This window comes from Equus przewalskii, chromosome 16 (genome assembly GCF_037783145.1).
Source record: "Equus przewalskii isolate Varuska chromosome 16, EquPr2, whole genome shotgun sequence".
NCBI lineage: Eukaryota > Metazoa > Chordata > Mammalia > Perissodactyla > Equidae > Equus > Equus przewalskii.
Window position 1 is genome coordinate 5,583,331 of NC_091846.1, and position 17,090 is coordinate 5,600,420.

The 17,090-nt window shown below is 42.3% G+C and overlaps 1 protein-coding gene across 11 annotated transcripts in view; it reads left to right on the forward strand.

The window, feature by feature from the left end:
- The window catches only part of ATP8A2 (ATPase phospholipid transporting 8A2), a 591,936-nt gene that overhangs the window by 437,841 nt on the left and 137,005 nt on the right, over window positions 1-17,090 (forward strand). For all 11 annotated transcript variants that reach the window (XM_070578675.1, XM_070578681.1, XM_070578680.1 and 8 more), the window contains 3 exons: window positions 107-168; window positions 721-777; window positions 2,168-2,275. In XM_070578675.1, coding sequence (XP_070434776.1) covers window positions 107-168; window positions 721-777; window positions 2,168-2,275 — 227 coding nt within the window. The remainder of the gene's footprint in view (window positions 1-106; window positions 169-720; window positions 778-2,167; window positions 2,276-17,090) is intronic.

Consider the following 17,090-nt stretch of genomic DNA (forward strand, 5'->3'; position numbering starts at 1 on the left):
CCCTTGTATTTTGATAAGCGTTCCTAAAGTTCTGTTTTTATGTTCTGAATAAAATAGATTTCAGTGCTCTGCTCCAGAAGTTAAAAGTAACTTCTTTGTCTTTTAGATACTGTGTTGGCCAATGGTCATGCCACAGACTACTTATTTGTTGGAAATATTGTTTACACGGTAAGTTTCTCTCTCTGTTTCTTGAACCGTTCTTAAGTGGCCTGTGTGTAGGTTCTGCCTCTGGAAATTCTTTATGTGAGGCCTTCCTCATTACTATTTGTTTTAAATCTTTAAACTGTATGTTATAGATTTCTTAAAGCTCAGAATGGTTGTGAAATCTTACCTCATTTTTTAGAGAAGATCGTGCAGAGTCAAGATTTCTGGACAAGTGATTAACAGATTTCCTCATTCTGCAAATGACCATTTCAGATCTCCTGTGAAAAAACAGTGCTGAGGGAGGTCATTTTCCCCAAAGCCTCCGAGCTAAGAAAAGGGCAAAAGAAACTATTACTTGTGAGAAGATAGTCACTAAAATGAGCTTTTCTTGAAGTAAACCTGCCTGTATATGTCCTAAAACTAACCCCTAGAGAATTAGCTCCCAAGATGGCACTTTCCATGCACAGCTGCCCGGGGGGCAGTGCCTCTAGAGGGGAGCCTTGGGATTTTTCCTGGGAAGTAAAAATAACTCACTGAGGATAATATGTTTTCCCAAATTCCTCTTTCTTTTCACAGTATGTCGTTGTGACTGTTTGTCTGAAAGCTGGTTTGGAAACTACAGCTTGGACTAGAGTAAGTTTTCTCTAGAATTGTTTCTCTCCAGTATAGGTATTTTTTTATGGTTTGATAATCATTTTAAGCCTTGGGAAAACAGTGTGCAATATCTAGCTATCTTATTTTAAGTTTTGCATATTTAAAATTGTGTTTTGATCTTTATCAGGGCAAATTTGCAATCCAAAGTTTCCTGAGGATGCATTTGCTTGACACTTAATACAGATCTAAGCTATTAACAGTCATTTCATTTCAAATGCATATGCACCTTGTCAAAGAAAAAATACACACAGAAAATACAGAACCACAAAAAGGAGAATTATAATTTCCTTAATTTTACCCCCAAAAGATAGTTACTGTTAACTCTTTGCTGTAGCATCTTCCAAACTTTGTTCTCTGTGTTTATTTTTTAATAAGGTAATGCATTACAGAACATATATTTTGTAATCTTTTTCACTTAAAAATATATCGTGAACATTTTCCACACCTTAAAATATACTTCTATATGATTCTTGTTCATGATTAAAGAGTATTAACTTCTATCGTTATCCCCAACTTTAGACGCTTTGATTATTTCCAACATTTGGGGATTATGACCAATGTTTCATGTCTTCTGTCACTGCTATTTAAATAGGCTCCGAATTCTGTGCTGAGAAAATGGGGGAGGGGTGGGAGATTAACGTGGAAGTGGGGATTTGTTAAGGGACAAGGGAAATTGACCCACGTGAGAGGTGATGCTGGCTTAGCCTGGATGTTTGAGGAGGAGGTGGTGAGAAGGGCGCAGATTCTGGATGTACTTTTTTTAAAAAGCTAACAGAACTTGCTGATGAATGAGATTATGGAGTGTGGAAGAAGGCAAGAAGGCAAGGATCATCACATTAAGAGGACAAAGGAGAAAAAATTCACAACTCAGTAGATTCTTAAAGGGTGTTGTTAAGATATCTATTCCAGATTTTTTAATATCCAGATTTTTTAAAAGTTCTTTGGAAAATGAAAAGAACAATCAAAGTCTCAAAATGATAAATAAAAACATCTTGTTCATTTGGTCTGTTCAGTGCTCTCTTACTAGATTAATGAGACCTTGTTTTATACAACTCCAAATTGGGGCAAACACTGGTGAGGAATGGAGAGAGCCTGCCAAAAGTATGGGATGGATCTGGAGGAAGGTCAGCTGTAGCAGCAAAAGCACTTTCATCTTCAGAGGAGTTCAGGGCCACTGGTTACTTGAATTCATTATTCAAAATTTGGAGACAAGAAAATTAGAAAGATGGAACTCTCCAATAACTGATGAGTTGTCGAAATCTTTCCATAAAGAAAGGCAGCTTGGACACAGGGATTCTGTGGCCGATGGCGTTCAGTGGCTCTCCGTGCCAGCAGAGAAGCCCTGCCTGAGCGTGTGTTTTCTTTGCAGTTCAGTCATCTGGCTGTCTGGGGAAGCATGCTGATCTGGTTGGTGTTTTTTGGCATCTACTCAACCATCTGGCCTACCATTCCCATTGCTCCAGATATGAAAGGACAGGTCAGTGCTGGTCATTGTAAGTGGACTCTCCGTGTCTCATGACAGCAATGCTTTTCTGTGTGTGGGCTTTCCATGTCTTATGACAATGATGAACTTCAGGAGAGGTTGGTATTGCCTACTTCCATCAAAATTTATCAGGAGCAAAACAAACCAAATGAAAGCACCTGGAAGAGATTGTCCAATTCATAGAAATGGCATTTGAAATTTTAGCTATCATGAAAACTGTTGACTTGAATCCTCTGACTCACCCTGCTTGTCCACATTTCCACAATGTTGATTACACACTGTTCTGATGCGTACAGGTCATGGCCCTTGGAAAACTGGAGATATTTTGAATTATTCATAATCTAATGATTATGTTGATTATACTTTTGATGTTCAGTGTATATTATACTCTGATGAGTTGATAATTAGTCACCTGTGAAAGATAAATCTAACAACTCTGTTAACCAGGTCATTAATTAATCAGAATATCTCATTGTTCATCTCTTTAACTGGAGAGGCTGAGATTCAAGACCTTTATACTCATTTGAATTTTTGTAATATTTTCTTCTTTATTTTATTATCTTTGTCCAGTGTTTGAGATTGAGCCATCAAAAGTGACAAAGTGGATCTTAGAATCCCACAGTATTGGGTCTGGAGAAAAGCATGGCAATCCTGTGGTCCAAACCTCCTCAATTTAGAAATGAAACTGTTCAGACCCAGATCCCCCAGGTCCATCTCACAGACCACAGCCAGCACTGCCCTGAGACCCTGACAAGGGGCCGCCTCAGTTCCTTTGCTTTAGAGGCCTCTGCATTGGCCGTCCCTGGCTGGATATGTTTCCTTTCACAGAGTAAGAAGCCCATGGTGCACAAAGCGAGCACCCCACTTCTAGTCCATTCCTTGGCTTCCCAGGACGCTGAGTTTCCTTCCCAGACAGCCAAAAGCCCACTTCCCAGGTCTGCCTGGTTCTCTGCCCAGATCCAGGCCAGCGTGCGCACCCCCGGGTCCAAGGGGCAGCTATTTGCAAGGGATGTGCCCTGGGTCCATTGGTATATCCACCCACATTTGCATGAAGATGCTTGTGCTGTGGGACAGAACTAAGTATGGAAAGAGAAGGACTGTGAGTTGGGGACTTCTACTGGTGTTTCTGCCCTGGGATATGTATTTTAGGGGCAGGCCTGTGCATGGCACATCTGGCTGCCATCTTTGCCTCACTTACTCTGCAGAAATGTACCGAAATTCCTGGGTCTACCCAAGTTTGGATACATGTCCAGCAGCTATTTCACCTGAAATAATCCAGGGTGGCATTGCTTACCTTTTTTACTTGGTGGACAGTCAGCTGATAGACCCCAGGCTGTCTGGGACCTTCTGTAAGTGTGGGTGCTGAGTGGGACAGAAATATCCTACACAAGTAAGCTCATGTGTCCCCTAATGCATCTTTGCTCTCTGTAAGGAACCAGGGCAAACACGTAACACACTGTTTAGTTCTTTGCCAAATCCAGGTGGAAGAGGAAATTATAAGAACCGAGAAGATTGTTGTGTAGCAAAATAAGTGTTTCCCAACAAAGATACTTTGTACATTCAAAGAAATCGGTTATATTTTAAAGCAGTGTGATTCATCCCCCAAAAAACAAATCAGGGAAAGTATTCACTACACTGAGGATCATTTGGTAAGGTGTTGGTGCCTAGAATGTCTGCTTTGTGTTCTCTTCCTTCTGATTAAGGGTGAGTATGGTCTGATGAATATTTCCTGCAGGGTATTTTCTGGTTCAGGACAATAAAAGGGACTGCAGCTGATTGCTGTAGACAGTTTCCTGAATTAGAGGAGAATGACAGCTGCCTGGATAGGGTCAGTTGATATGTGACTGGCCGACAAAGCCTGTTCCTTTGAAAGCCCCTCCCGGTGCCCCCACAAAGAGATGCCCTAGTGAGCACCCTCTGTATGCATTTGTATCAGTAATTTCAGTTCACATGTGCACAAATTAGGCGGGTTGCCGACTCTCACTCCCATCAAAAGGCTGACTTTCAAAGTGCCAAGGGACCACGTTTGCCACGCAGTCACTAACATGCCACATTTTCACTATCCAAGTCGCGTGCTGGTCTGTGTGGTTCAAAGGCTCGGTTTAATGGTGTCATTTCCATAGTTGGGGACTTTCTGAAGAAATTCAATGAACTATTCCTACCATCCAAAAGCAAAGAAATTGTAATACTAAATCACTATATAATATTATTTCACTTTGGTATAAAAGCTTTTTCTTTTTTACTTAAACCATCTTGTTTTAACTTTTTTTTCTCCCCAAAGCCCCGCCACATAGTTGTATATCCTAGTTGTAAGTCACTCTAGTTCTTCTATGTGAGATGCTGTCACAGCATGGCTTGATGAGTGGTGTGTCGGTCCACACCCAGGATCCGAGCTGGCAAACCCAGTCTGCTGAAGTGGAGTATGCGAACTTAACCACTTGGCCATGGGGCCAGCCCTTCATTTTAACTTTTTTGTTGGTTGGTTTGTTTCCATGAGGCAAATGATGTTGTTTTGAAATCAAACATAGCTGGCTGAGACTGAGGTTTTCGTTAGACATTGACTGAGATGATGAATGTACTTTTCATGTCACAGGACTTCTGAGTGGGTAATGGCCATCTTTTAAAGAGCTGTTTGTCATCTCTAGTCTTTCTCAGGCAGGGAGCTCTTAGTGGGGACAAGGTGTCAGAAAACAACGTCAGAGTCAACTTTAATACTCTTTCTCCTGGTTTCTGCTGCCCAATGGTTTGTTCATTTTTTGAAAAGTGGCAGAGAAGTATTAAAAACTATTTCAACACTTTTGAACAGTCGTTTGGGTGGAGAGTGGCTAAAACTAGACTGAAGTCTCAGACAGGCTTTCTGCTGCCTCCGGAGGAATCACATGCTGTCACAAAGAAAGACGGGAACTGGGCTCAGGTGTAGGCAGTAACAGGAGTTGGCTCTCTTGGGGACTATTGAAAATATGCCCACGCCGCGTGCCTCTCTTTGGTTCTGGCTGGTGTTATGGATTGACTGGGGCCCCCTCAAATTCCTTTGTTGAAGCCCTAATGATGGTATTTGGATGCAGGGCCTGTGGGAGGTGATTAGGTCGTGAATGCAATTAGTACCCTTATAGGAAGAGGCCAGAGAGCTAGCTGACTTGTGTTCTGCCGTGTGAGGACACAGTGCAAAGGTGAACACCTGCGCCTCGGAAGGGGGCCTCGCCAGAACCCGGCCTTGCTGGCCTCCTGATCTCAGACCTTCAGCCTCCAGAACGGAGAAATAAATTTCTGTTGTTGATAGCCACCCAGTCTGTGTTATTTTGTTCTGCCAGCCCGCGCTGACGAAGACAGGTGGGGAATGCTCAGAGTGGGGATACTCTGGGAGAAGACTGGTTTATTGTTATTATTATTACTGTTATTATTATTGTTATTGTTATTTTAAGAATGTTTCTAGTGACTTTTATAAACCATTTTTTGTAGTTCATGAAGCAGTAGGTTTCTGGCAAATGAGCATGGTTTTCTTGAGCTCTAGAAATTAAACTAGTGTCTAATGGCAAACAGCATTTCTCACCCAGGAGCCGGAGATGGATTCAACACATGGAACATTCTGTGTATTCATAACATCTTAAACTGTTGAAAAGATGCATTGTTTCTGTGGGGGTTTCCCAAACTAATGTGATTAAATATTTCTTTGTCTTGTGCTTTATATTGGGAGTTTTTCTCACGAGGGAGAAGGCACATTTTCCCTGGAGGGCAAAGGAAAGGAAGGGCTGTAGAATTAGAGTTCTTTTCCACTGTCAAAGAGGCTTTATCTTCCCTAAAGCACCTCCTGATGTGGTACGTGAAACCCCACCAGACAATGAGCCAGGAAGTCCCAGTGGAAGTTTCTGAAATCAAAGCAGTCATCTCTGTGCTGCTTCTCCTGACAATATGCAACATTTGTGGGATTTTAAGGGGCACCCTGTTTTTCCATTTTTCTAGGCCCAAGTTTAGATCTAAAGTGAATTAAAACCTCAGGTGTGTCTGTCCTGGTTCATGCCAAAGTCCTCAACTAGGGAAAACAGGTGATGATGTTTTTCCACAGGGGACCATGTTTTTCTTTCTCCCAATAGCATAACCATGGGTTATAATCCTCTCCATAATGGGTCCCAGAGGCAGTGCTTAAAGGTGGAAAATGGCAAACTTCCTTTAGCCCAAAGTTGCCTGCTCGAGCAGAGCTTTGGATTAGAGAAATAGGAAAACTGGACCAGGAAGGGTGCTTATATTTTCTGCAGGTATTTCTCAAGGCTTTTTACTTTGGGAGTATCTGTGAGGATGCCTTCTTGTTTGACCTCTGTTTAAAGGTCAAGAGAGCGGCTCCAGCCAGCTTTGTAACCTTTGGTAAATCACAGCCTGCGTTAGTTTCCTTATCAGCAAAGTCGGAATGATATTACCCACCCTAATTATCTCAGAGGAATGTGGTGCGGCTATAATAGGATAACCTATGGGAAATGTAAAACATACTTGCTCTTCTTTTTCCTGGGCTGATCAATTATTTGTGAACTTTTGTAAATAGGAATATTGCGACTTAAACTCCCATTTGTTTTGGCCAACGAACTTTAACATTTTTTAGGTTCTAGAAGTGATATTTCTCAGTAAGGTCCGTTGACCACCTATGTCTGAATCGTCTGGGTTGTTTGCTAAAATGACAACCTCCTCCCCAAAAGTACGTACTTACAGTATGCATGTGCACGCGCGCACACACACACACACACACACTCTCTGAATCTGAATCTCTGGGTGTGGGGCCCCAGCCTCTGAATTTTAATAAATCTCCTGACTATTCCTCCTTTTAAAGCTTGAACCACTGTTCTAAAATACCTAAAATAGTATTCTATTACAATGTTTGAGCCAGTGCTGGGTATCAAAGGAGAAGATGGTATACTTCAAATATTCACAACTGACTGACTTCTCATGTGCTTGGTTGTGTAAGACACAGCAGGTAGTGCCAGTGACTGCTTGAAGGCATCTAGCTTTCTAAATAGAGGCTTATACCGAAAGACATTACATCGTTCACCATGGAAAAATACTCCTCACCAACTGTGGTGCTTTTCCTTTAAAGTTCTTTTCATGGCTAGTAAAAGAGAGAAACCTTTCACTTCAAAGCCTGCAGACTGCGAACTCTGGCTGCAGTGCCAAGTCCAGGCTCCAGCCAGTTTCTGGCAAATGACAGGCTTTTTTTACCCTAAACACAGGGAATGGGTTTACTTTTGAGTTTTATATACACACTTATGTATACACAATGCAAACCCCAAGGAACTGAAAGTAAACAGAAGGAGGAATGGTTGCTGTTTGCCATCCTTGAATCAAAGCAATTAATTACTCATCTTCCCTAGGTAATTGCCGTCTCCTGGACTTTGCAGCCTAGTAAGATCTCAGGCCCAGGTATTTTCCACATGAAGTGTTAAAAGAGGAGTTCTGTTTGCAAGTTTCATGTGCCCTAGGAGGTGAGCCGAGAAGTAGGGTCAGCGATTGTGTCCCTCACCATCATTGCTCAGTGGCAGTTCCAGAACATCTCTGTAGGACAGGGCCACCTGAAGGCCAGGAGAGGACTTGTCCTCAGGTTAACTTCCATGATGTGGGGACATGGTTGGTTGTCCCCAGCATCCGTACTCCTTTGCCCTTTCCTAAGGGGGCCCAGTTTGCATCCATGCTATGCCTTGTGCAAGAGGCCCAGCACCTTAGGAGAGCTATTTCCACCCGTAACTCCGGGAGAGCTTGATCCCAACCCCCATGCTATTGCGAGTGGTTTAGAAACCCTGACGGAGACACCAGGAGACATTCGTGGGGGGGCTTTCTGAGATAGAAGCGTGTTTGCTCCTGAAAGAAGTCCATCAAAGAGATGGCCTTCTCATGTGCATGATGTAGTTGCTACTGAGATGCTTGGAATTGTGCAACCACAAGGAGGGAAGCACGTCCAGAATCCTACTGCGGTTGTGAAAGGTGCAATAGAAAGACAAGGAAAGTCTCTTATGTAGTTGTCGAGACACCAAATGAAGCCATGCTTGAAGCCCACCCCTGGCGTGGGCTCTCCAGGGAGCAGCCTGTGCACATCCTGCCTGTCCTTTGTGAGGAGCAGGTGCCTACGAAATGCTCTTCACCCGCCTGTAGATGTTAGGATGTTTCTTTTCAATTCAAAAGTATGTGGTCAACCAGGAAAATAGGTGATTTGAAAAAACAGGCTTAAGGCTAACATCGCATGTTATACTCTACTCGAAGTTAGGTGCTTGTAGATTTTTTTAAAGATTTGGTGAATAAGTACTTTAGTGTTGCGATTATTAGTGTTTTAGGTAATAACATCCCAGAAGCACCTAATATGAATATTGTAAGCTTATTGGAATTATCTTTAATACAGCAGTATTAAATAAAGTAGGTCCTATGTTCCTCAAATAATGTATTTCAGAAGCCTGTGCCTGGCTGGTGAGAGAAGTGGCCAACCTCATGAGGTAGGAAGTCCCGTCAGTAGAGACTTGCCTCTTGGTTTGAAATAACTTTTTGGCATCTTCTTTGTAAAGTTTTCTTGTGTATTGAACTCGGCCAAGTAATTTGTTGAAGTTCAATTTACATTTTGGCTTTTAAACGTGTACATTTTGTATAATAATAAGACTGACTAACAAGAAGGAACACGCCGTGTTTCTGGATGACATAATTATCTGAAAAAAAAGCAATAGGAGCAAAATTAGGAGGGCACGGACTTCCTGGTTCCTCACGGATCTCTCGTCACCCGTCCAGGGTGCCCCATTCCTCTGTGTTTGGCACCCGCGCTCATTCCTGTGGGAGGCAAGCACTAGAACCGAAAAGAATTAAAACCATGACAAAAAATTCCCCATTGATAAAGAAAAGAAAAGTGAGAAACATGCACTTGATCAGGGATAGCTAGATGGGTTCTCACAGCCCTATAAGTATTTGGGCTCTAAGTTCTGAAAATTAAGGCATCAGATAACAGTTCTATCAGAAAGTGACTTTTGTAGTCATTACAGGTCATGCCAACTTGTTTTGTTTTTCTTTTCCTGATTACCAAACAGGAGAAAAAGTATATTTTTAAAGATTTGTTAGCTCTTTAAAGTAATTTTAGATTTTTTTCTGTAGGCAGTAAGGGGACGAGCAGCCACTTTTCCCTGGTTGCGTCTCTGCAAGGCCGCAGTGTCGCCAGACTCAGTCTGGGTTACAGTGACCTGAATCCAGCTTCTTTCCTGTTCAGAGCAAATGCTAACAGCAAAAGTGCGGTTTGAACTGAATTAACCTTATGCCTAAGAAACTCATGAAGTTAAGTCTGTCGTTCACAGTATCCATAACTATATTATTTCTGAGCCTCAGTTTCATCAAGTATATGAAGTAGACAATTTCTATTTTTAGAGATAATAGGGACATTAAAGAAAACAAGGCATGTAAGTAATATTAGGTAATATTTACTGAGAAGTTACTCCGTCTCAGACAAAATGTACATTTATATAAAGATGCTCTACGTATGCAGTTACTTAGTAGTGAATTAAGCCTTAGCTCAGCTGGTAGTCTACGACCGCGGAAGGAAACAGAGACTTAGAAAGAAAGGACCAGCACCTCGGTCCAGGGAGCAGAGGAGCTGGGACTTCCCATGTTGGCTGGACTCTAGGGCGTGAACCCCATGCTTGTCACTGTGGAAGCACCTGTGGGATGCTGGTACAAACCAGGTGTCGCTTAAATGTCACTCAGTTCTCCTTAAAGTTGTGCTTTTATTAAATAGTATCTGAAGCACCTTTCCCTGCAGTGCGGTTGAAGGTTTAAGGAATCAGTGTAGCGTTAGAAGGTGCTCATATTTGAGCAGCAAGCTCCTGCCCGTGGACACCAGCAAGGCAGGTTTCAAACAGTCTTTTTTTAAGTACGTTATGGAAAGCAGTAAGTGTTTAGTCCCTGCTGCCCCTGGCCCCCTGCGTGGTTCTCTGTGTTGGCAGTTTATTTTATTTTGGCCTCTCGTTTCAAGGATGCTGTGTGCTAATTAGAGGCCAGGCGGCTTTGATTGTGAGTTGTTTTTCTCTTCGGTTAAAGGTTTTGTTGTGGTGTTGGCATTTGCCATTCATTCGGATGTTAATTTTTTAAATATCTGTCAGCAAATTAAAGTACACATTACATGCTGATTTTGTTTGTTTGTAATATTTGTACTCAGTGGCCGTGGAGTGTGTGTGATGTGGTTTTGAACTTTTCCTTTCTCCAAACATGTGGAAATGCGTACTCAGGCGCGGGAGTTGAGGCTCCGGGCAGGGCTTTACTCTCTGACCTCTGCAGAGGGAGGTGGCCTTGTCTGTGACCATCGCTGGATTCTCCCACCCAGAGCCATGGCTGTTCTTTGGGCTTGTTCTGTTTAAGAGGTAGAGAGGTGCCTGAGAAAGGCCACGAGATAAAGGATTTGTGCAAGGAAAGAGAACCAGCGCAGGTTAGACTCAGAAGGGAGCAAAGAGAACCACAGCGTGCTGTGGAGCATGTGCCAAGGTTTTCCTCTTTTGTGTAGATCATGATGCAAACCTATTGCTGACAGTATCCAAGAAGACTAAAATGCTAAGAGGACTTGCAGTCGGTGAGCTTTTCAGTTACTTTGGTTGCCATCGGCATTGTAAGATAGCTGAACGTCCATTGAGGACATCGTATGCTCTTGAACCTGGATTAACCAGCTGTCGTAAAGACAAGAAAAGAGAAAACTAGGTTACCTGTGTCTCTGCCTATAATGCAGTTTCATTCGCAGGTGTTTTTTAAAATTATTGCAACATGATTTTGATAAAGGATAGGAACTGAAAGAAGGACATATTTAAATGTGCAGATACCTTTGGGCGTGCTGTGAGGGCAGGCCCTGCCCAGTCTACTCAGCAGCAGCGAAGTTGCCTTTTGCATGGCAGGTGCAGTGTCTTCTTGTCGTCTGTCTCCTGCCCTACATCCGTTTCTCCTTTTTTGGTCCCAGTCCCTAAATCCCTTCCCCTCTTTCAGAACTTGCCTTCAAACAATGCTGGTTCTACTTCTGCTTCACCTCTGGGTCTGGACCTGCCACCCAGGACTAGTCAACCAGAATCTTCATCTTATGGACCACAATGACTGTTCAGGAATGGGCATGGCAACCCACACCAGGACTCTTAGAGACCACCCAGGCATGGTTTTTATAGAAGCTAGTAGGGGAAGGAGAAAGCTCTCTTGCTCCTAGGTTTGCTATATAGGGATGGTAGCCTGGAGCTGCCAGGGCCTGCCACAGAGAAGGTGCCTGGCTGGGGATGAATCGAGCACAGTGGAAAGCTGAACTGAGACATGATGGCATTGAGAGTATTCCTGGATCCAGCTCTGCCTGTAGCTAGGGCCATGTCTGAACTTTCAGATACGTATAAACTGATAGGCTTTTTGCATAAGACAATTCAAGTTGGATTTCTGTTACTTCTGAAAAGAATCCTAATGAATAAGTTACGGACACAGAAGGTGTGACTTAACTTGACTGGGTCAAGTTAAGATAGAGAGAACTCTCCTGTCCCGTCTGGGAAGCTGGCCATGATTGTGCTGTTGCACAGAGCAGCTGGTGGCCTCTCCCTGCGCCGAGTCTCCCGGGGTGGGGGACCAAGGGACTTTGCCTACTTTTTGTAGTCTTCAGTATGTCCCTGTCCCTCCTCTCCCACCCAAGAAAAAGAAGACAGGCTTGGGTAGACCTGACTGCTGGGAACAGAGATGGGAGGAGATAGAGGCTTTTCTGAGAGACGCCTATCTCTCAGCAGCCAGCAATTCAAAATGGTAGGAGTCCAGTGTCCTGAGCCGTGCAGTCCAGTAGAGATAATAGCGGGAGACACATGTATAATTTTAAATTTCCCAGTGGCCCCATTAAGTAGGTAAAAAGAAACAGGTTAAATTACTTTTATTACTATATGTAGACCAAGATTTCCAAATATTCCAAAATATTATCACTTCAACGTGTAATCAACATGAAAAGAAATCATTAATGACCTTATTTACATTCTTTTTGCACTAAATCTTTGAAATCCAGTGTGCTGTTCGACTGGCAGTACATCCCAGTCAGACTAGACCGACTGCAGGCACTCCATAGCCACATCTGGCCAGGGCTCTGGGTTGGACAGCACAGCTCTTGACCACCGGAGATCTGGAACACAGATTCACTCTCCGAAGGTAAATTTAGTGCAGGCAAGATTCAGAGGTGGGAAACCCAGCCTCAGATAAGACTCGGGCCTGGGAGAAGTTTGGCGCTCCGGGTCCCTCCCCTGTACCCAGGGTGTGGACTACCCGACTTTGACTTCAGTCACTTGCAATTAAAAGGGTCTTGGCTCTTACTCAAGGCTTTCCCTGAAAAACAAAATCTGGGGACAACTGAGCTGTTAATCTATGCTGATTAATTGCTTTAAGCAGAGTTTATAAACCAAGATTTATAAAGTGTGGATCTGACTTCAAGTAGTTTTTCCAAAGTGTTGGCTATTACTCCACCATTTCCTGCTGTGTGTGGGAGGGAGGAGGTCAGGACCCAGGACTTTGGTCACGTTTATGTCATGCTGCAATCAGCTGAGCAATAATAACATATGCCACTGAGAATAAATTTGATCTATTCCTAAAAAATGGTTAATTTATTCAATAAATGGCAATTTCTAAGTAGGATTATTATTTAATTCCTAAGACTGTGTGAACCTTGGTCCTTTTTTCCTTCTAGAGTTTCAGGTCCCTTCCCCCATCATTATGCTGAATCTAAGCCCTATCATTTTTACCTCCTAAATATCTCTTACGTATGTCTCTTTCCATCCAGTTCTGGTCCTGTCCAGTTAGTTGGTGCTGTGGCATTTCTTGCCTGGACCGGTGCAGTAGCCTCGTGACTAGTTTCTTAGCATCCAGTCTGTCTGGATCCATTGCTCTACTGTAGCCAAAGTAGTCTTTCAAAACACAAATCTGGGGCCGGCCCGGTGGCGCAGCGGTTAAGTTCGCACGTTCCGCTTCTCGGTGGCCCGGGGTTCGCTGGCTCGGATCCCGGGTGCGGACATGGCACTGCTTGGCAGCCATGCTGTGGTAGGCGTCCCACGTATAAACTAGAGGAAGATGGGCACGGATGTTAGCTCAGAGCCAGGCTTCCTCAGCAAAAAGAGGAGGACTGGCAGTAGTTAGCTGAGGGCTAATCTTCCTCAAAAAAAAAACAAAAAACAAACAAACAAACAAACAAAAACACAAATCTGATGTAGTTGTTCCCCTGGCTTCCCATGGCCCTCAGGATACAGGTCCAGGTCATTTTCCTGCCCCGTTAGGCCCTGTGAAGCCCCAGTCCCTACTCCTGTCATACTGTCCCTCACTCCTCACTCACCCAGGTTGGTCTTCTCTCACTTCCCCACATGTGCTGCTCGTGCACAGTACATTTGCATCTACTCACCTCACTTCCTGATTGCCCTGTTCTCGGCCTTCTGTGTAGAAATGCTTACATAGTTTTCAGACCTCAGATGAGTCATTGCTTCTTGAGTGTGTCTTTCCTTGCATCCCTGATCAGGTTAAATCCTCCTCCTACTCTTAGCACAATTTACCTCTCCTTTGTTGCACTTACCACTATTAAAAATTTATATTTGTATAAGAGATAATACCTTACACCCATTAGGATGGCCACTTAAAAAAAAAACAGAAAATAACAGGTTTTGGTGAAAATGTGGAAAATGGAATCCTTGTGCACTGTTGGTAGCAATGTAAAATGATGTGTCACTGTGGAAAATGATATAGAGGTTCCTCAAAAAATTAAAAGTAGCACTACCATATGATCCAGTAATTCCACTTCTGATCATATACCTGGGAGAATTGAAAGCAGGATCTTGGAAAGATGTTTGCACAGCCTTGTTCATAGCAGCAGTATTCACAATAGCCAAGAGGTAGAAGCGACCTAAATGTCCATTGACAGATGAACAGATAAACAAAATGTGGTATATACACACAATGGAATGTTATGTAGCCTTAAAAAAGAAAGAAATCCTGTCACCTGCTGCAATATGAATGAATCTTGAGGACATTATGCTAAGTGAAATAAGCCAGCCACAGAAAGGCAAATACTGTATGATTCTGCTTATTTGCGGTACCTGGAGTAGTCAAATTCATAGATGGAAAGGAGAATGGGGGTTGCCAGAGATTAGTGGGAGGGAGGAATGAGGAGTTAGTGTTTAATGAGTACAGAGTTTCAGTTTTACAAGATGGAAGAGTTTTAGAGATCTGTTGCACAACAATGTGAAATATAGTTAACACTACTAAACTATAGTCACACGTCGCTTAAGGACAGGATACGTTCTGAGAAATGCGTTGTTAGGCAATTTCGTGCTTGTGTGAACATCACAGAGTGTGCTCACACAGACATGGATGGTATAGCCTACCACACGCCTAAGCGATATGGTACTAATTTTATGGGACCACCATCAGATACATGGTCCATTGTTGACCAAAATGTTGTCGTGCAGCACATGACCGTACACACTGAAAAATAGTTAAGATGGTGAGTTTTGCATTGCGTGTCTTTTACCACAGTTTTTTAAAATTTTACATTTGTGTGTTATCATAATTAATATCAGTTTCTTCCTCTAAACTGTAGGGTCCATGAAGAAAGTGAATGGTCTTCAATATATCCTTCCCGTCTTTTCTGCCATTCGATAAATATTTATTTGTTTATTTTTTTAATGTGACTGTCTGCGTCTTTTATTTTTTTATTTTTTTAATTTTAATTTTTTCGGATGTACAGCATGTTTCAAATTCTGTATACATTACATCATGTTCACCACCCGAACACTAATTATAGTGCATCCCCTCACATGTGACCCTAATTACCCCTTTTGCCCTCCCCCTTCCCTCCATCCCAAATGGTAACCACCAGTCCAATCTCCAATGCTATGTATTTTTTTTTTTTGTCTCTTTTGTCTTCTACTTATGAGTGAGATCATACAGTATTTGATTTTCTCCCTCTGACTTATTTCACTCAGCATAATACCCTCAAGGTCCATCCATGTTGTCACAAATGGCTGGATTTCGTCATTTCTTATGGCTGGGTAGTAGTCCATTGTGTATAAATACCACATCTTCTTTATCCACTCGTCCCTTGATGGGCACCTAGGTTGCTTCCAAGTCTTGGCTATTGTGTATAATGCCGCAATGAACATAGGGGTGCAAGTATCTTTATGCCTTTGTGTTTTCAAGTTCTTTAGATAAATACCCAGCAGTGGAATAGCTGGATCGTATGGTAGATCTATCCTTAATTTTCTGAGGCTACTCCAAACTACTTTCCATAGTGGCTGCACCAGTTTGCACTGCCACCAGAAGTGAACAAGGGTTCCCTTCTCTCCACACCCTCTCTGACATTTGTTGTTTCCTGTCTTGTTAATTATAGCCATTCTGACCGGAGTGAGGTGATACCTCATTGTAGTTTTGATTTGCATTTCCCTGATAGCTAATGATGTTGAGCATCTTTTCATATGCCTGTTGGCCATCAGTATATCTTCTTTGGAGAAATCTCTGTTCAGGTCTTTTGCCCATTTTCTAATTGGATTGTCGGGATTTTTTTTGTTGAGCTGTATTAGTTCTTTGTATATTTTGGATATTAACCCCTTATCTGATATGTGGTTTGCAAATATCTTCTCCCAATTGTTAGGTTGTCTTTTCGTTTTGTTGATGGTTTCCTTTGCTGTGCAGAAGCTTTGTAGTTTGATGTAGTCCCATTTGTTCATTTTTTCTTTTGTTTCCCTTGCCCGGTCAGACATGGCACTTGAAAATATGCTGCTCAGACCAATGTCATAGAGCGTACTGCCTATGTTTTCTTCTAGAAGTCTCATGGTTTCGGGTCTTACATTCAAGTCTTTAATCCATTTTGAGTTGATTTTTGTGCATGGTGTAAGGGAATGGTCTACTTTCATTCTTTTGCATGTGGCTGTCCAGTTTTCCCAACACCATTTATTGAAGAGACTGTCCTTTCTCCATCGTATGCTCTTGGCTCCCTTGTCGAATATTAGCTGTCCATAAACGTGTGGGTTTACTTCTGGGCTCTCCATTTTGTTCCATTGATCTGTGTGTCTGTTTTTGTGCCAGTACCATGCTGTTTTGGTTACTATGGCTTTGTAGTGTAATTTGAAATCGGGGAAGGTGATACCTCCAGCTTTGTTCTTTTTTCTCAGGAATCCTTTGGCTATTCGGGGTCTTTTGTTGTTCCATATAAATTCTAGGATTCTTTGTTCTATTTCTGTAAAAAGTGTTGTTGGAACTTTGATAGGGATTGCGTTGAATCTATAGATTGCTTTAGGAAGTATGGATATTTTAACAATGTTAATTCTTCCAATCCAAGAGCACGGAATATCTTTCCATTTCTGTGTTTTCTTCAATTTCTTTCAACAATGTTTTATAGTTTTCGGTGTACAGATCTTTCACCTCTTTCGTTAAGTTTATTCCTAGGTATTTTATTCTTTTTGTTGCAATTGTAAATGGGATTGTATTCTTAATTTCTCTTTCTGCTACTTTGTTGTTAGTGTATAGAAACGCAACCGATGTTTGTACATTGATTTTGTATCCCGCAACTTGACTATATTCCTTTATTATTTCTAAAAGTTTTTTAGTGGACTCTTTAGGGTTTTCTAGATACAAAATCATGTCATCCGCAAAGAGTGACAGTTTCACTTCTTCTTTTCCGATGTGGATCCCTTTTATTTCTTTTTCTTGCCTGATTGCTCTGCCTAGGACTTCCAATACTATGTTAAATAAGAGTGCTGCCAGTGGGCATCCTTGTCTGGTTTCTGTTCTTAGAGGGATAGCTTTCAGTTTTTCTCCATTGAGAATGATATTTGCT